We start from the raw sequence: 27,978 nt of genomic DNA, 5'->3' as shown, positions 1-27,978 counted from the left end.
GCACCCATGGGCAGATAGGGGAAGGAGCACTCTGGTGGGAAACCAGATTAACCCCCTATTAGTGACTGTTCACCTCAATTAAAAAGAACAGGAGCCAGATCTCCTGCTCAGGAAAAGTCTCCAGATTGCTGGGTGAAGAGGAGTTCATCTAGGGTATGGGGTGGTAGGCTTGTGTGGGAAATTCCAAATGACTTGCTGTGCAGGACTATAAGGGGACCCAAATTCATCAGCAATCCCTAAGGGGATAGTGTTACATACTGTAAGTATTTAAAATATGTATATACTGTAGCTGTTTGACCAAAGTTCCAATGAAAATATCCTTGCCCAAGCTGATCTTTGCTTGCAGTAATATGGGCTCTGTTTTTTACCTTTAAATCTTTTTCTTCTTCAGGAAGCTGTCCAGACTTGAATATCTAGATCTATCGAGCAATGACCTGACTCACATTCCCAGTGGGCTACCCCGCAACATTGTCCTACTTCATTTGGAAAAAAATAACATTCGGTCTATAGCGGATGATGTTTTAACGCAGATTAAAAACTTGGAGTATCTTTTGCTCCATAACAACAGGCTGAGGGCTCGGGGCATCCATTCATCAGCTTTTCAGGGTTTAAAGAAGCTACACACTCTTCATATGTACAACAACTTGCTGGAGAAGGTACCTGGAGGACTTCCTCGCAGGGTCAAGACACTGATGCTTCTTCACAACCAAATCACTGGTATCTCCAAGGATGACTTCAACTCCACTTATTTTATTGAGGACCTGAATCTAAGCTATAATAAGATCATGAGTAGCTCAGTACATAAGGAGGCATTCCGTAAACTGAGGCTCCTAAAAACTTTGGACATGTCGGGCAATAAATTAAAATCTGTTCCATACGGGCTTCCAAAAAACTTGGAGATCCTTAAACTGAAAGAAAATGAAATTAGCTCCATACCACAAGACACACTGGCTGGGATGTCAAAGCTGAAAGAACTGTACTTAAGCTTCAATAAACTTAAGATCAACTCTATTTATACAGGGGCCTGGGCAGAGCTCAGCAGTCTCCAGGTAAGGCAGTTTGGTCATCAGGTTTCACCTACTGTACAGTTGTGGTTATTGGTCACATCCTGATGGTGCTTCTGTATTCTTAAAAACACTCATTAATAGCAGCTTGCCCCCCAGCTCCAGAATCCTTTTAAGTGGGTCTATATGTGCAGGATGGATTTTCTCATCACGTGACCACTGTCACACTGTTACTGTGGTCACATGATTGAGACCCTGCTCCACTTGCTCCTAATCAAAACGAGAGACCATGGAACTGTTTATGACAGCTCAGTCACTTTTCTGGGAACATACTCTCAGGACAGATACCTGCCGTCCATGGAAGCATATGTGTGCCATGTGGGCATTAAAGCCCAACTTTTTTGCTGCCAAACAAATGCGTTATATAAGTGGTAGGAGTTTAACATAAAGCAATGTAGGTATTTTGGTATTCAAAACAGTCACAGGGGTATTGTGAGTTTATCCAATGCATACCAAAACTGCTAAATTTGGCCTAGGCATCCAGGTTTCAATGACCCCTGGTCATGAAAGGGTTAAAAGTCAAATGATGGGGTGACACTACTGGAATGGATTCCCCATAATATAGAAAAGAAAAAAACTGGGGGATGCTGAATGAAATGCCTTGGAAACCTACTTCTGGGGAAATTTGCCTTTGGAGACTCTGTGTTTGGAGGTGAGCACTAGTGCACTAAAATTTCAGGATTGACCTTTCAACTGTACAGTGTATGGATGATCGAGATGTAAAAGCTAGAATTATCTTATCTGAAGTAGAAAATGTAACCAAGGCTGATACATGCATAAAACATGTCTTGCAGCTGCTTGATGTGTCAACAAATCAGCTGTCTCATGTCCCACCGGACCTGCCCGAGACCCTTGAGTACCTCTACCTACAGAGCAACAGGATTGCCACATTGTCTGACAGTGCCTTCGAATCCATCCCTAATATAAAAGGGATCTTCCTCAGGTAACATAAACTAACATTTCTATTGTATATACTGTATGTTTAAAGCCTAGTACACACAATGAGAATATCGGACGAATTATTGTACTTTTTTTTGCATGTTAGTCTCAACCCCACTGGTGAATGACTGTAAAACTCTCTGAGAGGCTGACAGCTGCTGCGGCTGAAAGAGGGTGGTCGGTGCACCTAGCGGTACTTACACTTAGGGCAGTATGAGCTCAGAGAATTATTTGAACGATAGCAGTCTGCTTTCTGGGCATTCGTACCTGGGCGCATACTGCACTAAAACTAACTACTGATAGGTTCACCATCCAGCCACATTCAGCCGCAGCAGCTTTCAGCCACTCATAGATTTTAAAGCCTAGTACACACAATGAGAATATCGGACAAATTATTGTCCTTTTTTTTTTGCATGCTAGTCTCAAATCAAAAAGGAAGAGGTTACTAAAGTTACACAAACTCTCATAGGACAGAATACAACTTCAGAAGTAATAAATTGTATTGTATTCTTTCATTTCCGAGCTTGCTCAGTCTTGGTCACGATTTTTTAGGGACAAATACTGTACTGAATAAGCGAAAATCGTTTGTTCTGGTATCGTACGAGAACATTTTCCATGCTTGTCAATGTGGATATTTTCACATGAACTGTTGTGATCGGCTCAGACGATTGCTCCGAAAGTAGTATTTTTCGGCCAATATTCTCTTGTGTACGAGGCTTTACAGGCTGTCAGCAGTGAGGCTGGACAGTATTCCAGTGCTTTCCACCCTCACGAAAATGAATTTCATCCACAAAGGCTAAACACCCAGTGTGCATGCGGTCTTAGAAGCCAAACAAAAGAGGCAATGTACATTTAAAAATTCTCAAAATATTGAATTTTTTTTTTGTATCTTTCTTAGGTTCAACCTGCTAACTCCTGAAGCTGTAACAGAAAGTGCTTTCTATGGACTGGATAAATTGCAGGTTCTGGATATAGAAAGTAATTTAGCCTTACCAAAGGTGACCAAGCCGAAAAAGGAAGAAGAAACAGAAGATGAAGAGGAAGAGGAGGAGGAAGACAGAAAAAGATAAAACCTGAACTTCATGTACGTACAATAAGATAGTAAATCCAGACAGGTTATACTGGACTAAAAGGAAACAAAAAGTCCTTTATTAATCAGTGTGAACTAATTTTTACAGTATAGTCACATTTATAGAGAGGGTATCCACAAGTCTAACATTCATTATCAAAATGTAAGGGGTTTATGCTGCCAAGGATAGCTGTGAGTTTGTACAAGGCACCACTCTTCCATCCATGGTTGTCCGACAACGCAGCTATCCAGGAGACGGCTGTTTATTTAAAACTTGCTAACATTCATTTTGTATTTCTTTTTTCTTCTGTGACAGTAACAAATAATATAATAAAAAGTTCTTCTTTTTCAGATGTCTAGCAAACAGATGAAGACTTCCATACAACACCATCCTCATTCTAATGACCTGTCCAGTGTGACTCGAACCCTCTTGCCTTTGTTAGTGTGAACAGTGCCCACCCCGGGTCATTAAAAAAGAGAGACGATAAGAATGAATCTGCATAAGAAATGTGATCTTTATGGACCTTGCAAAAGCTGGCTTTTGTTATATTTTTATATTATTTTACATGTAAATCTGTAGACAAGGTGATCTTCCAGGCTGTTATAAGATGTTTTCATTTCAGATACTATATTACATGGTAGAGGCCTATTACTTCCAAGCATGACATAAATTATTTTTATAGTTATTTTAACTCTAACAATGCTTGGCCAGTAAAAAAAACACAAAAAATTATGTGGTTATCACGCAAAATGTAGTATGGAAAGGTAAGTATGGTCACTATGCTCTGTTTTATTATTGACCAGGACCAAAACTAGACCTTACACCTTACCTGAGGCACTTGCTTATGATTTTATTTTTTTTTACAAAAAGACCTTTATTACTATTTTATGTATTAAATTTTAACAACAGGGAGGGAAAATTAAAGCTGAATTCCAGGCAAACACCTAAAAACGCAGATGAAATACATATATGGACAATATTGTAAAATGATTCATATTTCTGTCTGTCCAATGTTGAGATCTATACAGCCCCATCACACAGTACAGCCAGGTAGATGTCATTTTCTCTGTGACAGATACACTCACCGGCCACTTTATTAGGTACACCTTGCTAGTGCCAAGAAAATCTCCCCCACACCATTACACCACCACCACCAGCCTGAACCGTTGATACAAGGCAGGATGGATCCATGCTTTCATGTTGTTTACGCCAAATTCTGACCCTACCATCTGAATGTCGCAGCAACCAGTCTGTCCATTCTCCTCTAACCTCCTTTGAAATACTCAGACCAGCCCATCTGTCACCAACAACCATGCCACGTTCAAAGTCACTTAAATCCCCTTTCTTTCCCATTTTCAGTTTGAACTTCAGCAAGTTGTCTTCACTACATCTAGATGCCTGACTGCATGGAGTTGCTGCCATGTGATTGGCTGATTAGCAATAAGCAATTGAACAGGTGTACCTATTAAAGTGACCGGTGAGTGTATAGCCCAACACCAGGAAGCTTTAAATTTCTCCTTTGCAGTGGGGCTGCATCTGCAAAGCTGGGGTTAACTGCTCATTCACATCATCCACTCCTCCATGCTGCAAGGCCAGTCCTCACAACATCTTCTTCCCATGCTCCAGTGGTCTAAGGTACTGGCATAATTTAGACCAATACAGGGTCCATAGCCCTGCACTGGACATGATGATGTCTAGGGAAAAAATCCACTACCAGAGCATGGGGGAACACACTCTGCCAGGGGAAGTCCTTTTACTTTACCCTAAAATGAACAAGCAGTTAACATTTGAGGATTTTCAAATTTCCTAGATTTGGACTTTAAGGATTACTGTGGTGATGAACCCCATCCCCCCTACCCTGCCGTCTGCTGGCTGACTGAACCATGAAAGAGTATCAGCAGACAGATAAAATCATCCTCCTGCTCGCCTTGCTCTCTCCACCTATCAGCATGTCCTTACGAGCACATTTACATTCAGTGCTGCCCCCTTCTCTCTCAATCTGAATGCTGCTATATGCAGGCCATACATGGGTTGAATTCTGAACTAATTTTCTTTAGAAAATCGAACATTTTGTGCATTTTGTAATACGATGGTGCCACCATTGATTTCAAAATTCGACCAACCAAGCTTTCAATTTCACCTCGTGCTGCTACAGAAAAGAAATGTCATGGCTGGGAATCTTCTCTTCTTTCCAGGCGATAGCTCATGCTGATTTATTTTTCGATAATATTTCTCGCATGATTCTCTCATCATTAATGAGAAATCCATTAGTTTTTAAAAAAATTTCCAACATGCCTGATCACTCAAATTCGATGGCAGCACAAAAATCTGCCATTGCTGTGGCCCACTAATGGTGTGAAATTTGAACAAAAATACTTAGTTGCAATTTTTGAAAGAAAATTTGTTCGGAATTCGACCCGTGTATGGCCGGCTATACAGGGGAGTTCAACTCACTGATATAAAGTTAAGTTAGGTACTTACACTAGCTGCATTTAAAAAAAATACATGCAATAACACATTAATGCAGTGGTCTCCAAACTGCGGCCCCAGGGCCAGATGTGGCCCTTTGCCAGCCCAACGCTTAGGGCACTATTCCTCCCACTGATTTGAGGAACTGTTCTTAACACTGACACCAACAGTGGGGCATAATTTGTCCAACTAACAGCAATGATGGGGCACTAATCCTCCCACTGATATCAATGATGGGGCACTATTCCTCCCACTGACATCAATGATGGGGCACTATTCCTCCCACCAATATCAATGATGGGGCACTATTCCTCCCACTGATATCAATGATGGGGCACTAATTCTCCCACTAATAGCAATGATGGGGCACCATTCCTCCCACTGATATCAATGATGGGGCACCATTCCTCCCACTGATATCAATGATGGGGCACTATTCCTCCCACTGATATCAATGATGGGGCACTAATCCTCCCACTGATATCAATGATGGGGCGCTAATCCTCCCACTGATATCAATGATGGGGCACTAATCCTCCCACTAATAGCAATGATGGGGCACTAATTCTTCCACTGATAGCAACGATGGGGCACTAATTCTCCCACTGATAGCAATGATGGGGCACTAATCCTCCCACTGATAGCAATGATGCAGCTCTATTCCTCCCACTGATAGCAATGATGGGGCACTATTCATCTCAGTGATACCAATGATAGAGCACTATTCCTCCCACTGATACCAATGATGTGGCACTAATTCTCCCACTGATAGCAATGATGGGGCACTAATTCTCCCACTGATACCAATGATGGGGCACTAATTCTCCCACTGATAGCAATGATGGGGCACCATTCCTCCCACTGATAGCAATGATGGGGCACCATTCCTCCCACTGATATCAATGATGGGGCACTAATCCTCCCACTAATAGCAATGATGGGGCACTAATTCTCCCACTGATAGCAATGATGCGGCTCTATTCCTCCCACTGATAGCAATGATGAGGCACTATTCCTCTCACTGATAGCAATGATGGGGCACTATTCATCTCAGTGATACCAGTGATGGGGTACTATTCCTCCCACTGATATCAGTGACGGGGCACTGTTCATCCCAGTGATACCAATGACGGGGCACTGTTCATCCCAGTGATACCAATGACGGGGCACTGTTCATCCCAGTGATACCAATGACGGGGCACTGTTCATCCCAGTGATACCAATGACGGGGTACTGTTCATCCCAGTGATACCAATGACGGGGCACTGTTCCTTATCCTACTGACCACAGGCACTATGCAACTGAACACCACACCTGAGGCATTGCTTACGCTCATCAATGCTCAGCCTAGAACATTTTCTACCCCCACTGGCCACAATCCAGCCCCCCCAAAAGACTGAAGGAACGTAAACTGGCCCTTTGTCTGGAAAGTTTGGAGACCCCTGCATTAATGGATACAGAGCTGCATTAATTTGTGTCTCTGCATGGAGTTCAGCTTTAATTTGGGAATGAAAGAATGTAAGATAATCAAAAGCTCTAAAACATAATAGAACTGCAAATAAAGATCAAGAAGCTGTATATACCTGGGATACTTGTCTTTCATACTCAAGATAAACCACCTGATGCTTTGGAAAGTGTAAAGATTCCTGGAAAATATAAGCTGACTATTATCCAGTCCAGCAGATTACTGTCAGATGAGGATATAATCATATGCAACATCTGCTGATACCCCTTGTCAGCCAATCTCTGGGTAGATTTGTTCTTTCTACAAGTGCTATTGTTGCTCCAAGATAAGGACTAACACTAGGATATCTGTTCAATGTGCATAAAGATCCATAACGGGCTGATACCAGCATGAACGTGTATGCCATGATCATTACATTTGCACCAATAGTTTGAACAATTATTAACAGCAGAACACAAGAGGAATACAATCACATGTGCCTATAGCTTAACACATATATAGGCAGAGGTGAATAGTAATAGAAATGAGAACTAGACCTGTGGTTCGTTTTATTCCAAATCGAATTTCGGACAAATTTTTTTGTTAGTCGGAGATTCAGATGTATCAGAATTCCAGATTACAAACATAATGAATTTAAAACGCATCCGAAATAATGAAATTAAATTTGGCCAAAATGTGATTTGAAAAAAAAAATTGAATTCGAAAACAAATTAAAATTCAAAAACAAAATGGAACAAACATTCAAAAACAAATTTAAAGCGGAGCTTCACCCAAAAGGGGAAGTTCCGCTTTAAGGACTGGTCTTCCGCTCCCTGGGGACTGGCACCTTTGGGGAGCTGCAGGTACCTGAAATTGACAGCTTCCCGCTCCCACTTCCTCTGCAATTGCCTAGGTGATTGGAAATGAAAGTTGTCCTCCTACCCTCCCTCCCTGTAGTCTTTTGTGACACGTGACAGGTTCCAGAAGACTACGGGACCATTCACAAAGCACAGCACTACTCGTGCATGCGCAGTGAGCAGTGAAGCCGCAAGTTGTCACAGCCGGGTGCACACATTGAAGATGCCGGCGCTGATAACACAGGGTGGCCGGTGAAACAGGCTGCGGGACACTGCTGGATCGTGGGACAGGTGAGTGGCTGTTTTTTAAAAGTCAGCAGCTACCAATTTTGTAGCTGCTTTTATTTTTTTTTATTTTCCCTGGAGCTCCGCTTTAAACTCGAATTTGAAAAGAAGAATACAATTAAAATGAATATTCTTGAAACAAATATTCTTGCCCAAAAATCTACACGTGGATGGCCAGCCTTAAGCCCTGTACGCGCGATGAGACTTTTGGACGAACGGTTGTCTATTTTTTTTCCGCTTGCTAGTCTCACATCGAAAGTGAAAAGTTTGCTAAAGATACCAAAATTATTGTACAAAAGAACAAAATTTCGAAAGTGATGACATGTATTGTATTGTATTGTATTTTCGGATGGCTTGCTCTTCAGAGGGCACTTAACACATTATTGCAGAGCAGTTGTGGCATGGGCCAATTCAGGTAAATGGGTCACGCTCAGCAGGCTAAGCGCAAAAGGGAAATATGTGTAGACCCAATCCACAGCACTGGCAGGAGAGGAGCGGCTGGACAGACCAGGCTGTCACTAATGCTGCAGCCACCCACACACACAGCCAGGCCTAGCTGCCAGCAATGAGAGGAGCAGCTGTGTGCAGAGAGGGGAGCGAGAGACAGCAGAGGAACAGAGGAAGATGTAATGGAATGCTGTGAACCCTGGGAGAGGACAAAGCCTGCTGGGAGGAGCAAGGACTTGTGGGGCATGTAGTCCCCAGACTAAGCCTGGTGCTGCAGATCTGTTTTGGAACTACAAGTCCCAGAAGACCTGGGATCTGCAGAGTAGGGAATGGGGGAGAGTTCCTGGGCTCAAGGCAGATGTGTGGACGGTGTAGAGAACACAGTGAAGTAGGCTGCCTACTGAATAATTCATTGTTCTGATGGAAAGGCGGAGAAGCTCGGCCACTGACATGTCCAGGTCTGTGTATGATCGCCATTGATGAATCTAGTGCCGCCACGCGATTTGCCAAGAGAAAGGTCATCGCCAAGTTGTGTCGCAGCTGACATCGCAGAGTTTAGTCTGAGAGGCAAGTCGTCAACTGATTCAGTGGTAAGAGGCCACTGGCCACAACCTTCTGCCCATTATTTAAGGAAATAATACTGCCTGTTTGGGATACATTTTTTGGCAACTACACCCAATTTTGTGGGACTCGCTCAAGTTGAGAGCTCCAACACTGGAAATTTGGGCCCCAACATACACCAATGCATTGGCCAATGGGAGGGGGTTTGAAAGAGACTTACAAACCTCTATTTTTTGCGTTGCCCCTTAGATAAAATACCCCTTAGTTTAGGACTTATGGGGAGAGACATTGGTCAGCCAGTTATTAGACATGTGCGTTTCATTGTGATTCGATTTTCAGAGGTTCGGATGTATGTGAATCTCCGAATGGACATAGTAGAGAATATTAATGAATCCAAAAAAAAATAACGAAATTAACAAACGCATTTGTTCCATTAAGATGATGTCACGCGATGCAATAGTAGTTTGGGCCCAGGAAAAAATGTATTCAATTTTCGAATTTGTTCAATAATTCAGATTTGAATAACGAATAGATTCGTATTGCGTTCTATTTGTTAATTTGGATGCACATGATGCCAGCTGATTTTGTCCAACCAGCCCATGTCATTTCTATTGGTGGGTTGGATTAGCATCCGAAAATATCGAATCCTTCTGATTCAAATCCATCCGATTTGAAAATATATTGAACAGTCAAAAACTGCTAAATTGATTGAATCCACCCCAATGAATAAACAAAGCGAATGCTGAAGATATGAAACGAATTCCAAAAACAAATTGGTTCAACATAACGAATATGACTAAATGAAATTCTTTAATGAACGAATGTATCCAAAACAAAATGAACATTTCGGAGTGCATGTCTCCCAGTTATCTTTTTGAGCTGTGTTTTTTTTCCCTTTTTTGGTCATTGATTTACTACGTGTTGCAAGCAAAAAATATTCCCTCCCCAGCCCTGGTGGGTCAGAGGGTGTGACATTACCCGGAAGGTTGCTGGCATTGGGAGATATAGATATAGATTTTTATTTTTCATGGATTGACCTTCATTCTGGAAACTATTCTTCAATACTTCAGTCTTTAGTTTCGGTAATCTCAGTGTAGCCTCTTATACATGTTCTCAGCTCACAAGGGTGGAAGTTGGCGTGGAGCTCTGTTGCCGCAGCCCTTCCTCTTCAAGGTTGGATGTCTTATGTGTCATTTGTGTTAATGGCTAGTTGTATCTAATAAAACGTTCACTGAGTGTATATACAGTATGTGTTGGTGTTACTTTTACAGGAATCCAACCTGTCATTCAGTCATCAGCTGTTCCCTGTCTGTCCCTGAATGACCTGCCCTGAAAGGCTATGAGATTATTAGTGTGACGGTTGTAGAGCTGGAACAACCTCATTGTTTGGTAATCTAATTCATTTTCTGAGAAAACTTTATAGCGGAAAATATTTGTAAAATAAAATGTGCCGCATGTGAATCATCAGAAAGGGGGAAATGACGGGACCCTCCGGACAAAGTGAAGCCATGCCCAGTCACTTGTTTCCACCCTGGAAACAGATGCTTTCTGTGCTTTGTACACTCCATCAGAAGGTTCTTTGGTGGTCATTTATAAAACCCAACATTACTCAAAACAAAAACAAAAAATTTTTTAAAACAGTGCTCAACAGTATACAAAAATAAATAATATCCAAAGTATAAAAAAAATATAAACAATGTCCAAAGTATCCAAATATATATATATATATATATATATATATATATAAAAATGTCCAAAGTATCCAAAAAATATAAATATATATCAACAATGTCCAAAAAATATATATAAACAATGTCCAAATAAACTTTCAGTCCATGGTGATGTAAGTGTGATTACTTGAAAGTGCTCTGTGCTCAAATATCATACATTCACAGTCCCCCATAAAATGTATATTATATACACACACACACGTGTCTTCTTAACCACTTGCCCTCCAGAGGATTTACCCCCTTCCTGACCAGGCCATTTTTTGCGGTTACTTTAACTGACAATTGCGCGGTCATGCAACGCTGCACCCAAATAAAATTTACATTCTTTTTTCCCTACAAATAGAGCTTTCTTTCAGTGGTATTTGATGGCCTGTGCGTTTTTTATTTTTTGTGCTATATGCAAAAAAATACCAACAATTTTGAGAAAAAAAAACAATATTTCTGACTTTTTGCAATTAAACATGTCCAGTAAAAAAAATTTAAAAAATCAAATTTCATCATAAATTTAATCCAAAATGTATTCTGCTTCATGTCTTTGCAAAAAAAAAAAACCCCAATACATGTAAATTAATTGGTTTGCATGAAAGTTATAACGTTTACAAATGGCAGTATAGATACTGGAATTTTTTACAATTTCTTTTTTATAGTAGTAATGGCGACGATTAGCGACTTATAGCGGGACTGCGGCGGGCATTCTGACACTGGGGGGAACTGACTTGGTGTCACCGACATCCCCAGTGATATAGTGATCAGTGCTAATAAAAAGCACTGACACTGTACTAATGACACTGGGCAGGAAGGGGTTAACATCTGGTGTGATCAAAGGGTTAACTGTGTGCGTTTCACTGTGCTGTGTAAGTGCTTTACACTGTAAGCACACTGCTTTGCATATAAAGCAGTGTGCAGGAGCTGACGGGAAAGATCTGTGTTGCTTATACACAGGTCTCTCCCCTGTTGGTAATTCTCAGAGATCGCTGGGTGCTGGCAGGGAATCACTGGCCGGGACTTGGTGATTGACAGCCGAGGCCACGAATGGCGCGTGGGTAGGTCCCCCTACCTGGAACTGCAAAATCACATGATTTTGCACACCCGTGCCGCCCTGTAGCAGTATTTCTGCTATAGGGCAGCATGGAAGCGGTTAAACAGTGCTCAAGCAGTGAACAGTGCCCTCCCACTGGGCGTAGTAATCACGTTTACATCACCAAGGACTGAAAGTTTATTTGGACACTTTGGACATTGTTTATATATTTTTTTGGGATACTTTGGGTGTTGGTTGTTTTTGTATACTGTTGAGTGTGGTTTTAAAAAAAAAAAAAAATTGGAGTAATAGTGGTACACTTGGACAGCGGCACCAGTTGTGACACTATATTAGTTTGTATGGGAATAGCCATAGCGCAGTTTATTCATTGGTTATAAAACCCCGAGCAAAACCGTGTAATTAGATTTTTCTAACAGCAACCAGTTAAATATCATTTTTTTTGCATGCTATTTTATTTCTCACATTATTTCACATTTCTTACATAATTATCTAACTTATACAACATTAAAGTGTATGTATAACTATAATTATTAGGGGTTATGTTGCTGGATAGAGTGGGGAAGCTGACTGTGTTTACAAGAGATTTTCTTTCATTTTTTTTCTGGAAATGTCACAGGAAATGAGGGACAGTCTCCTCAAAGTGAAAGGGATTTCCATCTTGGACAATTGTCACCCAGACACTCGTCACCATTGGATGATTTACCTTACCTCTTGCTGTGATAAAATTCTAACATTTTGGACAATGGTCACCAGGATAAATAGAAGGGGGAATCTGCCCAGAAATAAACAGCAAAAGATGTTGCCACCTGTTGGATTGCTCTTGGCGCCACTAGAAGTAGAGGTGAAAGCATAGCCCTGTGTCCCAGAACTTGGGGTGCAGGCTTGTCCTAATATAAATCCAGGGGGTTAGTAAATGTAAAAAGGAAAGTACTGCCGCTACTCCCGACCTGCTGAGGTGAATATATAATAAAGAGCGGCATCAGCCTACGTCTCCCCCAAACCACACATCTTGATGCATATCACCCCAGGGGCTGAGTCATAGGTTGGAGCGAAATGCATCAGGGTGGGTGGTTTGGTGGAGACTTGTGGTTGAGGTGGCTGTTTGTTGTTTATTTACCTGGCCTGGTCAGGAGTAACAGCAATCCTTTCCTCTTTACAACAAAAAATGATAACAGAGGACTAACTTTTCTCCACCAAAAAAAAGTTTTTGCTTTACATACAAGTAATTCAACAAAACAATGGCTGCAACAGCACAGAATACGCCTTCTGGAGTGGCCCAGTCAGAGTCCTGACCTCAACCCGATTGAAATGCTGTGGCATGACCTTGAGAGAGCGATTCACACCAGACATCCCAAGAATATTGCTACACTGAAACAGTTTTGTGAAGAGGAGTGGTCCAAAATTACTCCAGATCGTTGTGCAGGTCTGATCTGCAACTACAGGAAACGTTTGGTTGAGGTTATTGCTGCCAAAGAAGGGTCAACCAGTTATTAAGTCCAAAGGTTCACATACTTTTTCCTCCCTGCACTGTGAATGTTTACATGTTATGTGCAATTAAACCATGGCAACATCTAATGTTTGTGTAGTATTATGTTCAGCAGACTGTGTTCTTCTATTGTTGTGACTTAGATGACGTTCAGAGCACATTTTATGCCCAATTCATGCAAAACTCCACGTAATCCCAAGGGGTTCACATACTTTTTCTTGCAACTGTACACTTTAAAATTCCCTTCAGTGATGCTGCTACCTTTTTTTTTTTAAATAACAGAGGTGGTGCTGCTACCTCAAAAGCCTACAGCATTCATCAGGATGGGACAGAAGAAGAGCGGCCTGGATGACCGCAGTACTATAGTGTTATGGTATCCAATATGAGAGTGAAAATCTGGCATAGCTTCTCAAAAAATATAAAAATGTAGCTTTATTGCATCCATCACATAAAAGAAGAATCAGTACCAAGCATATTGACACTTTTCCGCCTCCTACAGAGGCCATAGTCCTCCTGCACACTGGTCGTTTTTACAGCGGCTGTTTTTGGTTTTTGCGTTTTTTCTACTGCCAGTAAACCCCCGAGCATGTTATCCTATGTGTCCATGCAGACATAGGATAACATCAACGTTTTTTGGCAGGGACGTTTTTTGGCTGGAAAAAAAACCCCAGGACTAGTGGATTTCTAGAGGAGTCTTTTAGCTGTAAAAATGCTCTAACGCTGAAAAACATGGTAAAATGCGGTAAACCGCAGCAAACCGGCATTTCTGGACTTTTTCTTACCAACCCCCCCCCCCCCACCACACACACACACACACACACACACACACACAAATGTTATTTTTTTGTTGGTAAAAAAAAACGCAAACACGTAAAACCGGTAAAACGTTGCTAAACGCTAATGAAGAAATGTTAAAAAAAACTGAAAAACTCATGTTTTTAATGTGACTTTGCACAGCTAACGTTATCAGCATTATCAAAACGTCCTGTGTGCATGAGAGCTTAAAAAAGACTAAAAAAAAAAAAAAAAGAAAAAGACTTCTGTGCAGCTAAATATCACCCATGTGCAAAATGTATATGGGAAAGCCAGAGTCACACATGACTTAAAGAGGTAGTAAACTGGCAAAAAAAAAAAAACCATGGCCCTGAGCAGGTATAAGCCATAATGTGCTAGTATGTAGCGCACACTAGCACATTATGGCAAACTTACCATTCAAATGAAGCGGAGCGCTGTCACCTCTGCCGGGGATTCCAACTTCTTCCTTTTGGGTCTGCGAGCTCCAGCTGTTTGAATGAGCGGGCTGTAGTGTCACTTAATCCACACTTTTGAAATATAAGGCCCCGTCACACTAGTAGTCCTCAACAGGGGCGGACTGACCATTCGAATACTCGGGCACTGCCCGAGGGCCCGGGGTCAGTAGGGGGCCCCATGAGATGCCCCTGGTACCTTTTATTGGCTTTTTCATAGGCTTTTTTGGGTGTTGGCGAGGACACAGGGGCCCCATGATCCCCTATTGCCCTGGGGCCCCATGAGTTCTCAGTCCACCCCTGGTCCTCAAGCTACCACCAGCAAAGGATCGCTAAGAGCAGAGAAAACACTCACCTGCTCACTTTTTGGTTGAACCAGCAAGGTGTACTTCACTTGCTGCTCCTTGAGCGTGATTCCACAGCAATTTTGTCAGTGGGGAAGTAAGACAAAAAGAGCAGGCGAGTGCTCTGCTTAGCAATCCTGTTGCAGGTGAATTTATTTTAAAGGCTAATTCTGGCCATACATTATACAATTTTCTTGAGAATTTTGCTTTAGATTTACCAAAAACCAAATAACATGAGGTCAAACCTAAACAACATTTTCAATTGTATCCAATTAGGCAGGCCCTTGCACTACATAGTTTAAGATAAATCTAAAGGAAATTGGGCAGAAATTGGACGGAAAATTGTGCATAGTGTAAGTTCACCTTTTGTAAAAAAATAATAAATGCACATCCTTTTACAGGTTACTCTGCAGCCTGACCCATGGTCAGCAGATCGCGGGTGCAATGCCAGGATCCTGCAGACTCTCAATCAGTTGTCTGCCTGTACCTCCCTGAGACTGGCCATACATTATACAATTTTCCAGAGATTTTTGATTTAGATTTACCAAAAACCAAATAATATGAGGTCACACCTAAACAACACTTTCAATTGTATCTAATTAGGCAGGCCCTTGCACTACATAGTGGAATGTAAATCTAAAGGAAATTGGGCAGACAATTGTATAGTGTATGGCCAGCCTTACCCTAGGTTCACACCGAGCATTTTCTGCAGCGTTTTGCAGAAACTCAGTATAGTCCATTTAACATGATTTCCTATGGATCATGTTCACATCTGCGCGTTTTCACCCAGTGTGTTTTTTTGGAAAGGGTCAGGGACCTTTTTGAATGCAAAAAGTTGCGTTTTTGGGTTTATAGACTTCACTGGAAATGCTGCAGAAAAGCATGTATTGCGTTTTTTTGATGCGGTTTTGATGCGTTGCATTTTAAATCTGCCTAGCAACAAGAGAAAAAAATGGAAAAAAAATGCAAAACGCAGCAAACATGCAAAAAGCTACGCAAAGCGCAATGCAGAAATGGCTCAAACACAACCTGCATAGGTGTGAACCTAGCCTTATAGGCAGGCAGTTACTGAATGGTAGGAAGACTCAATGAACTAAGAGCTTGCTAACTAGCACCCTCACAGAAAACTACAAGCTGTCAGCCGCAGCCCCCCACTGACAAGAGGAGGGGATCAGGGAAGAAGGTGCAGGAGCTGAAACATGTTACATGTTCCACCCTAAAAACAGCTGGGACACGCAAAAAGTTCCAAAGATGAACTTATCTTAGAAGCTTTGCTGAGTTCCATTTTAAAATTGCTAAAAATATATTTAGGTAATTGTGTGCATCTTCATATAACGTTTTTGCCTGTAGTGTTGCGAATAAAATGAAAAATTACACTTTTATTTTCAAACAATTTTATTATCTATAAAAATATTAAATAAAATCAGAGTTGTGATTGTTCTCAGGTCATCATCAATAACTTCACCTATTAATTGGTCCCTGGATATTGGCAAACGAAACTACATTTGTTCAGATATACTTTTTAACTTGCTACAGTTATCAGCAGCAATAAACAGAGCTCACTGTTTGAAGCCGTAGCGTATTTATGCCTCTAATTGATTGAATTTTTATTTTGAAAATGCATTCTTAGGGTTTTTTTTTTCTAAAATCATTCTGGTTAGAGTTTTCCATCTTTTGTTACTCCTCTTTGTTGGAAGTGGCAAGCATCTGTTGGTGCCCACAACTATTATGGTTTGACTATTCAATTGGTTTGATGTTCTGATCAGATATATACAGTTTCTGATTTTTTTAATATTTAGGCCAAATAAAAAAACATTATAAAATAGGCCAGTAAAAAGATTTCTAATCATTTTAAAGCTTAGCCAAACATGTCATAATGTGCAGCTTAACAGCTCCTTAGATGTGGTGACTGCATTAATTTTTTGTTTTCAGGTTAAGTCAATTTTCTTTAAGTAGAAATGTTGGTCCTGCAATAAATTTGGTGTTCTTGTAACTTCCTGTGCAAAACATATTTCCCCAATGTTATGAAGATGATTACTTGTTTGCAGTACGAATTATGATCGCAACCTAGGATGACAACGCTTTTCCTTCATAGATACAGTACAGTGAGTGAAGTGTGTTCCTGGCAGAATAAACAAGGAGAAAATGTAGGAAATATATCTATAAAAAAAGAAAACAAATGCAGTCACGGTATCTAAGGACTGGTAAGCTACAATATATTAAAATTTTGCTCTTGGGATTAGATCATATTTAAAGTGTGAGATGTATTAAAGTAGAACTATAGGCAAATCTTTTTTTTTTTCATTTTGAATAGAGCAAGAGAGGGCTATAACCTCTGTTAGATTTTCTTTTTTTGCCATCTGTGTCCCATTGTAGAGATTTTCCTTCACTTCCTGTCCCATAGCCAAACTGGAAGAGAGAGGAAATCCCTGCAAATTAAGGGAATTCCTTGGGGACCCCCAGGTCAGCAGAACTAGTGTCCCCATTAGAAGAATTCCTCTCTATTACTTTTCTTTGGACAACCCAAAATATTGGATTTTTTTTACTTTCACTTTTGATAATAATAACTAAATAGGACAAATATAGTAGTTAAATATCCCGAATGGGGGCACAGATAGCAATAAAAACTGAAAAAAAACGTTACCCAAAACTTAAAAAAAAAGTTTTGCCTTTAGTTATACGTTAAACAATTTTTTTTTTATAGTTATATACTTTTCAGGTTTTTTTTAAAACCCAAACCTAATATCGATCAAATGGTAGATGAACTATATTTTGCTCATTGATGACTATTTTTAGCTTTATTATTTGTATAATTAAACTGTAATTTAAAAAAGACAGACTCCTATGTGGCTGAAAAGAAAATCTCAGATTCCAGTGAACATTTAGAATATATTAAAAAAAGAAATAAAAAATCAGTCCGCGTTAACTGGCATTAGCCTACTTTCAACCAAAGCATTGTCTTCTTGGCCTTCCTGGTGTTCAACACATAAGCCATGAAATGATCTCTTGGGTCTGATCTCATAATGTGCATCCTCAATAGGAATCATTTCATAGAACAGGAATCTAAGGGAAGTTCAGTGAGCTCTTTATACAACAAACAGTACACACTGGGATCACAGCTATACATTAGGAGTATTGTAGGCACCAAGGAATTAACAGCTAGTTAGCTAAACTGCACACAAATATATCACGCCTGCAGAACCTTGTTAGTTATTGCTTTTACAAATTATTCCACAGCATTTTTATGTCTTCATGAATGTACAGTTTCTGTAGCTCTGCTCTTTGAAATATTGTTTAGGCCTTATTGGAGGCAAATATATGTAATATTTGAGTGTTGATCACCAATAGCCACAGTGGGTAGGAATATTAAAAGTCCCGACACACATCTTACAGATACAGATGTAATAATGAGGTCATTCCACGAAAGTTGGCTGTTAGGCGAGTTGTGAGAACTGTCCCTTGAGAAGCGGTTGGTTTTTTGCTGTTGTTGTCACCTTTATGAGGCAAAGCATCAGTCTCTTTCCACTTCCATGTCCACAGCAGTAGTATGAGGGCACTGATGTGGGATCAGCTCAGCTTTATCATACAGCACAAGCTGCTCTATACATTAGTCTCCAGCTCACTGATCTCTATCGTACAGTGATCCTTGTCTGTGCACTGCTCGGGTGACTCAGGAAGTTCTGGTTCGGGGTCCACTTGGACTTGATGGAACTCTGGTGCTGTGTGGGAGAGGTGGGGGGCACTCCGGCTCTTAACACAACCATTCCGCTGGTACGCCATGATCTGGTGGATACTTATTGGCTTTGTTTCACAAATCAGAGGAACCTGAATAACACATGAAAAAGGCTTTAAGAACTTATGGCATTCATTGTTGGCTCTTACATTTCACATATGCTTATACATACGCTAAACAGATTACTTATTTTTTAATATAATCTAGAAGCCAATAAATTTACAGCTGAACCCCAGGCAGGTTTTTTATTAATATATCGCATACACAAGAAACATGGTGACAGAAAGAGAAAATGGAACTACTTCTTCCTTCACTATCCAGTCACAGGCCAGGGTAGGGACAAGACCTGTAGGCAGTGCCGGTAAAAGGTCATCCAGCACCCAGGGCACCCCTTCCTTCCAGTAAACCATTGTGCCTAGGACACCTGCCCTTTCTGCCCACCCCTGCCTGTGTTATTTAACTTCAGCCAAGGAAAAATTAGGATTCTAATACATTTTCACAATTTGTTGGACTCAAATTGTGAAAATGTATTCTGGTCTCACTCTGTAATGATGCCTTTTATACTATGTTGCTGATTGATTATTTCCAACACTCCACCTTGTTTTTTTTGGTAGATTGAGAAAATCAGGATTCATGTCCTGCCAGACAGGGCTGTGCTGTGTGGCAGAGCTGTGAAAATCTTAGAAATGGATGCACATATATACAAATCAAATGTACAGTAGCTCCCATGCATATATTTCATCAGAGTATTTAGTTGTTTGCCTTGGAGTTTAGCTTTAAATCACAAGCTACTTTTACAAAAAAAAAATCACAGACATAAAGTGGTACTAAAAACATTTCTAGGGTTATCCAACTGTATAGGGTGAGTAAAAAACAATATAATCAGTACACTGCAGGGAAGCAACTGGAATAGTAGGGTTTCTGACATCACAAACCTTCTGCTGGCCTATCAGGAGAGGATTGGGTAGTTGTGGGGAAAAGAGTGGGGAGGGTTTTTTTTTTCCCTCATAGTAGTGTTAGGTCTAATATTGCTTATATAGTAATAGACCAGCCCACCATACTTCTCCTTCTTAGCTGTAGGCAACTCCGTGAGATACAGATTGTACCCTCCATGGCAATCTTATATAATTTTCAGATCAGAGATGCCCAATTAAAAAAACAAAAACATTTAGGTGGACTTTAGCAGGATTGTAATACCTTGATGTTTCGTAAACATCTACAGAACATGGCAGGTTGATCCGCCTTTTGAGATCTCGGCTAATGAAGAATTTGTTTTGGGTGATCTAATTCTGTAAGAAACTTTCTAGTAGCTACCTATGGTGTTTTCTTATAGGGAGTGATAGCACTCACATGTCTAGGATGACCCAATAGGACCAAAGGTCAGTGCACAACATGCCTAGATTTTTTCAGGACTGATCGCCTTCACATGCTTAGGAGCACCACATGAAGGACAATGCATGACCTGTCTTATCTCAGGAAAAAGAGTGGCTAAAAATTACAGTCAAGTTTGGGGAATTTGCAATCTGTACAAGCTGTCTGCCATTACCTATGGACATGAAGAGTAGAACGTTTTGAAACTGATCTGATGGTATGTAAATGTTGGTAGGAAAAACCAAGCTGGCCATGAGAGATCTCTTTACTTCAATTTAATTGCTACAGTGATGCTCAGTAGCGCATAAAAATGTTGGATACTGCTTGTAAACATGAAAAGCAATTAAATGTATTTTAATTTTTTCCATACGTTCCACTGAGGGGCACCATATGTATTTTCTGACAGGCTACCTTACATGAGTTCACCCTTAACTAATTCTTGGGTACCAAGAGAGAAACCAACATGCATCAGTGCAGCTTTAACAGGACCTGTGGCGCACCTCCCCCCCAACTGGTTTTATGGTCTACGGCAGATTTGCTGGAAAGAGTGCACAGCATCTCACAATAAAAAGTTCCTACTGAGATGCTTTATTCTATTCTCATGAAAACCATCTAATGCACCAGAAGCATAGCGTTTAGGGTTTAAGAATCAACAGCTGAGTGGGGTTGTCTGAATCCCATTTGGGCTGTGCTGAGTGGGACCTTGTGGGTCCTGAGCAGCTTTAGAACAATGTACACCTGCTCTAAAGGTAACTATTGGGGCAGTTAAGGCCCACCACCAAGCAATCACTAAAATTAATGATCATGGAATAAACTTGCAAATTCTGAGTTGGCAAAAATGTACGTATGCTAAAAGGGAGGAAGAATTTAGAAAACATTGCCTGTGCTGGCCTCCCTTGGTGGAAAACAATAGCCATCAGCTAAGAAAAAAAAACAACCCAGACAATAAATTGCCCCAGCCATAAAAATTTGAGTAGGGAATGTCTGCTAAGGATGAGGAGGGCTACAAATGTTCCTCTGATCAGATTGGGTGAGCCTTCTCTTATGATTCTTCACCACAGGGAATCCTGTGGTCTTACTATATGTTTTATTTGAAAAACTAAAGAGTTAGAGCCATTTATAAACCATTGACAGCTGAAAAATGTTTGTTGCATGAAAAGGTTAATAGAAATATATCTTGATTTCCTGTCAGAGACGCCCAAAGTCAAAGAATTTCCAGATTTCCGTTCTAACTCACAACAGGTTGAAAGATCAGTAAAAATAGACCCAGACGTGAGGAAATAAAAGCAAAGCCACAGATGGAGGGGAGAGAGTGAAAGATATAAACACAAAAAAAAGGATTTATATACATGGATATAAATAATGTGCAATGGTAATAGGAAGAGGAGCACGAAAGAGAAAACAGACATAGACAGTTAACAGCCTATGCTGCCCTTTTTCCAAATTCACAGCAATGTCTACCTGTATTAGCCTCAATTCATAAAAGCATAACACATGGGATTATAAAATAACACTTCTTGAGATAACAAAGCTTGCAACGATTACATATTCATTTAATGTGGAAAATAAATTTATTCTACTCCAATGCAATTTTTATTTTAATGAACTTAAATGTATTTTATGTGAAAATGATCATATGTTAAAATATAGAGAAAAAGTATATAAATGTGGCTCTGTGAATTGAAGCTATGGATTGTACCTGTAAAACACATTTTAGTTCTGCAAAAGCACAAGGTCAAAAAAGGCTGGAGCATTTACTGTGAAGTAGGGTGTGTGCTTAAAAACATAAGGACATGTGGAACACTGAGGTCCTAGGTTCAAGTATACTGTATGTGTCTGTATAAGTTTCTCTGGCTACTCCAGTTTCCTTCCTCAAAATAATTGAGTACTGTCCGTGATACTTTTTTTATTTGCACTAACATACAATTTTGAGGACAAGCTTTCAGGGTATGTCCCCTTCTTCAAGGTCTAAGTAGTACTACTCACAAAGTTTCCTCAAAATAAAAATGATGGTTGATTTTCTTATTCAACTCGTTTATTAAGTTTTAAATGTAAGTATTACTATAAACGTGTACATCAGATGAGCTATGCAGGTTGGGTGTCATAAATGTACATAAAGATAGTGTACAATGAGTATATTACTGCACTTCCTGCAGAAACCGGTGAGAATCGCTTCGATAACTAGCACAAAACTATCAACATGATGGCCAGGAGAAGGGCGGTGGGGGGGGGGGGGGTTGGTAGAGGGACGAGAGAAAAAAAAAAGAGGAGGAAGAGAGTGAGGTGGTGGTAGGTCTATGGGGGAGGAGGGTAGGAGAGGGGAGGAGGGCGGTGGATGGATCTGCTATCCTAACTATAAGGACTGGACTTCTTGGTTGAAACCCACTGGAAGGTAACGTAACGTCCATGGTCCCCAGACTGCTTGATATTGTTTGACCCTATCTGTTAGATGTACTTGGATCTTTTCATGCAAAAGAACAGCTCTACTTCCTTTTCACAACTGTTCTGGTCTGTTCTCACCTGTCCTTTTCACAAAATGTTTACTATTTGTAGAGCTCAAGCTACTCCACACACAACTGAATGACTCATCACAGAAAAATGACTCATCTCTCTCCATCTCCTTTCTTTCTTGTTTTCAGACTGGGCCCTACAAGATGCCATTAAAAGAGAGAGAGAGAGAGAGAGAGAGAGAGAGAGAGAGAGAGAGAGAGAGAGAGAGAGAGAGAGAGAGAGAGAGAGTCTGAAGGAAAACTGCTGCTGTCCTCTCTGTGTAAAATATTCACAATGCTTTGTGACACCAGTGCCAAGGGTGTGCATTGAATCAGATATTTATTTGTGGAATATTATAAAAAGAAAACATATAATAGACCAGTTTTGAAATTTAAACATTATAAATATTTAGAAACTGAATAAATAATAAATTCTAAATCCAAGATAGTTTCCATGGGGTAGGATAGCAAGGCAAGCCAGAGGATCACTGACAGGGAAACTTGATAATAATTAAAGTTGAACTCCAGGCAAACAGCTAAATATGCAATTGAAATGCATATTTGTGACCAGTGTTACCTGCCACAGGATGTGGAATTCTGTTAAGCCAGTCCTGTAGTTTAGGCACCCCTGCAAGACACCATAGCCAGGAACTGGACCTTTCTGTAGACCACACTGCTTCTAGACGAGTGGTTCTCAACCTTCCTAATTCCGTGACCCTTTAATACAGTTCCTCATGTTGTGGTGACCCCCAACAATAAAATTATTTACCCAGTAATTATAATTTATGAAGTGTCATTTTACCTCCAACACTGCTGCTTTCAACACAGTAGCTGCTTTCTACACAGTAGCTGCTTTCAACACAGTAGCTGCTTTCTACACAGTAGCTGCTTTCAACACAGTAGCTGCTTTCTACACAGTAGCTGCTTTCTACAGAGTAGCTGCTTTCTACACTGTAGATGCTCTTTACACATCGGAAATATGTGTTTTCCCGATGGTCTTAGGCGACCCCTGTGAAAGGGTCGTTCGACCCCCAAAGGGGTCACGACCCACAGGTTGAGAACCACTGTTCTAGACAATACAGCCTGGTCAAGGACCAACCCCAGCCTGTGACTGGACAATGAAGGTACATCAGCACACTTGCTGATGTCATTTCTAATTCTTTCCTATAAGCACTCTTCCTTCCAGCCTGTTTGCAGGTTGCAGGGGGTTGTAAGAGGCTAATATATACATAGATTAGAAAAATTAAGCTATTTCTCTGTAAATAGTGACTTCATAATTTACCAGTAAATTATTGGAATAAGGTTTTTTTTATCGTATCTTCCTGGAGTTTATCTTTTATTATAAAGGTAATATAGTTATTTATACATATCAGAAAAAACTAAATTTTGGTTGGTAATAAAATCTAAAGAGACCTTGTTACCCAGGGAACGTTTATAACCCTACGAACCTTCCTAGGTTCATTCAGACAGGCCAGGTAGTGTTGGAGTTTGCTCCTAAGCCTGCACATTCCTATTGGTACATCACTGTGATGGGCAGCCTCACTGGACAACAGGAATATGCAGGAGGTAGGAAGCTTGGCATGCCAGAACAGCCATCATTTAGCTGTGACAAAAAGCTTTAGGAAGCTGCTGATAAGTACAAGCCTTTCTAGGTCTCTTCGCTTCATATTTGCATCTGTTTGCCATCTTTCTCCCAGTGACGGGATCTCTTTAAATAATTATTTAACATCTAGTTATACCTTACCGTAAAGAAATTGGTTCAATTCTTACCTTTACCTCATCACTCTGTTTAGCAAAGTCTTTCCTGCAGATATGTGCCATGATCCCCGCGGCTAAGGCATCTCCAAGCACATTAATCATGGTCCGGAATCTGTCTCTAAAGATAAAGATACAATACTGGTTGTTATTCCCCAATACAGTTCTCCCAAATTATCTCTAGCCTGATCTTTTGGCAGTGTTCAGTCTTCCTCACTTCATTTTTAAATTGGCAGGAATTTAAAGTGGTTGTAAACCCTCTCATGTACCCAGGGAATTGATTGACCTGTCAAGTGCTACACAGAGATTAAACAAATCCTCCTACGTAGGTTTTATTTGATTATCTGCAGTCTTCTCTTCTCTACATCCCTTCAAACGGGTTTCACAGAGGTGGGAGGTCTTGACTAGAGATGAGCGAATTTTTCAAAAATTCGATTCGGCTGATTCGGCGAATTCCAGTGTGAAATTCGATTCGATGCGAATTTCTTCGCTACGAAGATGACTTATAAAAAGGGTTTCTAGGCTTCAGAGAGCCTTTAAATTAGTGCAGAACACTGTACCTTTAATTTAAATGCCCTTGGAGATGAGGAAAGAGAAGGAGAAGGAGAAGGAGAAGGATGAGAAGAAGGAGAAGGATGAGAAGAAGGAGAAGGAGAAGGATGAGAAGAAGGAGAAGGAGAAGGATGAGAAGAAGGAGAAGGAGAAGGATGAGAAGAAGGAGAAGGAGAAGGATGAGAAGAAGGAGAAGGATGAGAAGAAGGAGAAGGAGAAGGATGAGAAGAAGGAGAAGGATGAGAAGAAAGAGAAGGATGAGAAGGAGAAGGATGAGAAGAAGGAGAAGGAGAAGGATGAGAAGAAGGAGAAGGAGAAGGATGAGAAGAAGGAGAAGGATGAGAAGAAGGATGAGAAGAAGGATGAGAAGAAGGAGAAGGATGAGAAGAAGGATGAGAAGAAGGAGAAGGATGAGAAGAAGGAGAAGGAGAAGGATGAGAAGAAGGAGAAGGATGAGAAGGAGAAGGATGAGAAGAAGGAGAAGGAGAAGGATGAGAAGAAGGAGAAGGAGAAGGATGAGAAGAAGGAGAAGGATGAGAAGAAGGATGAGAAGAAGGAGAAGGATGAGAAGAAGGAGAAGGAGAAGGATGAGAAGAAGGAGAAGGATGAGAAGAAGGAGAAGGATGAGAAGAAGGAGAAGGAGAAGGATGAGAAGAAGGAGAAGGATGAGAAGAAGGAGAAGGATGAGAAGGAGAAGGATGAGAAGACGGAGAAGGAGAAGGAGAAGCAGAAGGAGAAGGATGAGAAGAAGGAAAAGGAGAAGGATGAGAAGATGGAGAAGGAGAAGGATGAGAAGAAGGAGAAGGAGAAGGATGAGAAGAAGGAGAAGGAGAAGGATGAGAAGAAGGAGAAGGATGAGAAGAAGGATGAGAAGAAGGAGAAGGAGAAGGATGAGAAGAAGGAGAAGGAGAAGGATGAGAAGAAGGAGAAGGAGAAGGATGAGGAGAAGGAGAAGGATGAGAAGAAGGAGAAGGATGAGAAGAAGGAGAAGGAGAAGGATGAGAAGAAGGAGAAGGATGAGGAGAAGGAGAAGGATGAGAAGAAGGAGAAGGATGAGAAGAAGGAGAAGGAGAAGGATGAGAAGAAGGAGAAGGATGAGAAGAAGGAGAAGGATGAGAAGAAGGAGAAGGAGAAGGATGAGAAGATGGAGAAGGAGAAGGATGAGAAGAAGGAGAAGGAGAAGGATGAGAAGAAGGAGAAGGAGAAGGATGAGAAGAAGGAGAAGGATGAGGAGAAGGAGAAGGATGAGAAGAAGGAGAAGGATGAGAAGAAGGAGAAGGATGAGAAGAAGGAGAAGGATGAGAAGAAGGAGAAGGAGAAGGATGAGAAGAAGGAGAAGGATGAGAAGAAGGAGAAGGATGAGAAGAAGGAGAAGGAGAAGGAGAAGCAGAAGGAGAAGGATGAGAAGAAGGAAAAGGAGAAGGATGAGAAGATGGAGAAGGAGAAGGATGAGAAGAAGGAGAAGGAGAAGGATGAGAAGAAGGAGAAGGAGAAGGATGAGAAGAAGGAGAAGGAGAAGGATGAGGAGAAGGAGAAGGATGAGAAGAAGGAGAAGGAGAAGGATGAGAAGAAGGAGAAGGAGAAGGATGAGAAGAAGGAGAAGGATGAGAAGAAGGAGAAGGAGAAGGATGAGAAGAAGGAGAAGGAGAAGGATGAGAAGAAGGAGAAGGATGAGAAGAAGGAGAAGGATGAGAAGAAGGATGAGAAGAAGGATGAGAAGAAGGAGAAGGATGAGAAGAAGGACAGTTCTGTGACAGTTTCTCTCTATTTATGACAGTTCTGGGACATTCACTCCATACAGCTGTTTCAACCGCTGTATGGAGGGAATGTCATGGAACTGTCAGAAATAGACTATTAATGACAGTTCTGGGACTGTCCTTCCATGCAGCGGTTGAAACATTGTATGTATTTGTTTCCATAAATGGATCCATTTATGGAAACAAATACATACAATGTTTCAACCGCTGTATGGAAGGACAGTCCCAGAACTGTCATTAATAGTCTATTCCTGACAGTTCTATGACATTCCCTCCATACAGCGGTTGAAACAGCTGTATGGAGTGAATGTCCCAGAACTGTCAGAAATAGACTATTTCTGACAGTTCTGGGACTGTCCTTCCATACAGCGGTTGAAACATTGTATGTATTTGTTTCCATAAATGGATCCATTTATGGAAACAAATACATACAATGTTTCAACCGCTGTATGGAAGGACAGTCCCAGAACTGTCATTAATAGTCTATTTCTGACAGTTCCATGACATTCCCTCCATACAGCGGTTGAAACAGCTGTATGGAGTGATTGTCCCAGAACTGTCAGAAATAGTCTATTTCTGACAGTTCTGGGACATTCACTCCATACAGCTGTTTCAACCGCTGTATGGAGGGAATGTCATGTAACTGTCAGAGTCCCAGAACTGTCATTAATAGTCTATTTCTGACAGTTCCATGACATTCCCTCCATACAGCGGTTGAAACAGCTGTATGGAGTGAATGTCCCAGAACTGTCAGAAATAGACTATTTATGACAGTTCTGGGACATTCACTCCATACAGCGGTTGAAACATTGTATCTATTTTTTTCCATAAATGACATTCTGCAGATACACTTAGAGGAGCGCTGCAGATACACTTTTTGCCGGCTTGGAATTATTCTTATTTTCATCCTACTTCTTCTTTTTCTTCTTATGAGGATGAGGATGAGGATGAAGAAGAAGAAGTAGGATGAAAATAAGATTAATTCCAAGCCGGCAAAAAGTGTATCTGCAGCGCTCCTCTAAGTGTATTTGCAGAATGTCATTTATGGAAAAAAATAGATACAATGTTTCAACCGCTGTATGGAAGGACAGTCCCAGAACTGTCATAAATAGTCTATTTCTGACAGTTCTGGGACATTCACTCCATACAGCTGTTTCAACCGCTGTATGGAGTGAATGTCCCAGAACTGTCAGAAATAGACTATTAATGACAGTTCTGGGACTGTCCTTCCATACAGCGGTTGAAACATTGTATGTATTTGTTTCCATAAATGGATCCATTTATGGAAACAAATACATACAATGTTTCAACCGCTGTATGGAAGGACAGTCCCAGAACT

General features: G+C 40.8%; 2 protein-coding genes across 3 annotated transcripts in view; one reads left to right on the top strand and one right to left on the bottom strand.

Annotated features, from left to right (window-relative positions):
* Window positions 1-7,120, top strand: part of PODN (podocan) — a 50,591-nt gene extending 43,471 nt beyond the window's left edge. For both annotated transcript variants that reach the window (XM_089666582.1, XM_089666581.1), the window contains exons 8-11: window positions 392-1,049; window positions 1,859-2,007; window positions 2,902-3,087; window positions 3,425-7,120. In XM_089666582.1, the coding sequence (XP_089522708.1) occupies window positions 392-1,049; window positions 1,859-2,007; window positions 2,902-3,073 (979 nt within the window). In that variant the 3' untranslated portion in view covers window positions 3,074-3,087; window positions 3,425-7,120. The remainder of the gene's footprint in view (window positions 1-391; window positions 1,050-1,858; window positions 2,008-2,901; window positions 3,088-3,424) is intronic.
* Window positions 7,121-16,359: 9,239 nt separating this feature from the next.
* SLC1A7 (solute carrier family 1 member 7) overlaps window positions 16,360-27,978 on the bottom strand; it is a 114,287-nt gene continuing 102,668 nt past the window's right edge. The window contains exons 10-11 of the mRNA XM_089666629.1: window positions 24,346-24,451; window positions 16,360-18,807 (exon numbers count right to left, since the gene is read on the bottom strand). Of these exons, the coding sequence (XP_089522755.1) occupies window positions 18,583-18,807; window positions 24,346-24,451 (331 nt within the window). The 3' untranslated portion in view covers window positions 16,360-18,582. The remainder of the gene's footprint in view (window positions 18,808-24,345; window positions 24,452-27,978) is intronic.

This window comes from Staurois parvus, unplaced genomic scaffold, assembly GCF_062004578.1.
Source record: "Staurois parvus isolate SC_StPar_1 unplaced genomic scaffold, SC_StPar_1.0 ptg002753l, whole genome shotgun sequence".
Taxonomy (NCBI): Eukaryota; Metazoa; Chordata; class Amphibia; order Anura; family Ranidae; genus Staurois; species Staurois parvus.
The sequence above is the reverse complement of the archived record's forward strand: the minus strand, read 5'-3'. Positions and strand labels throughout refer to the sequence as shown.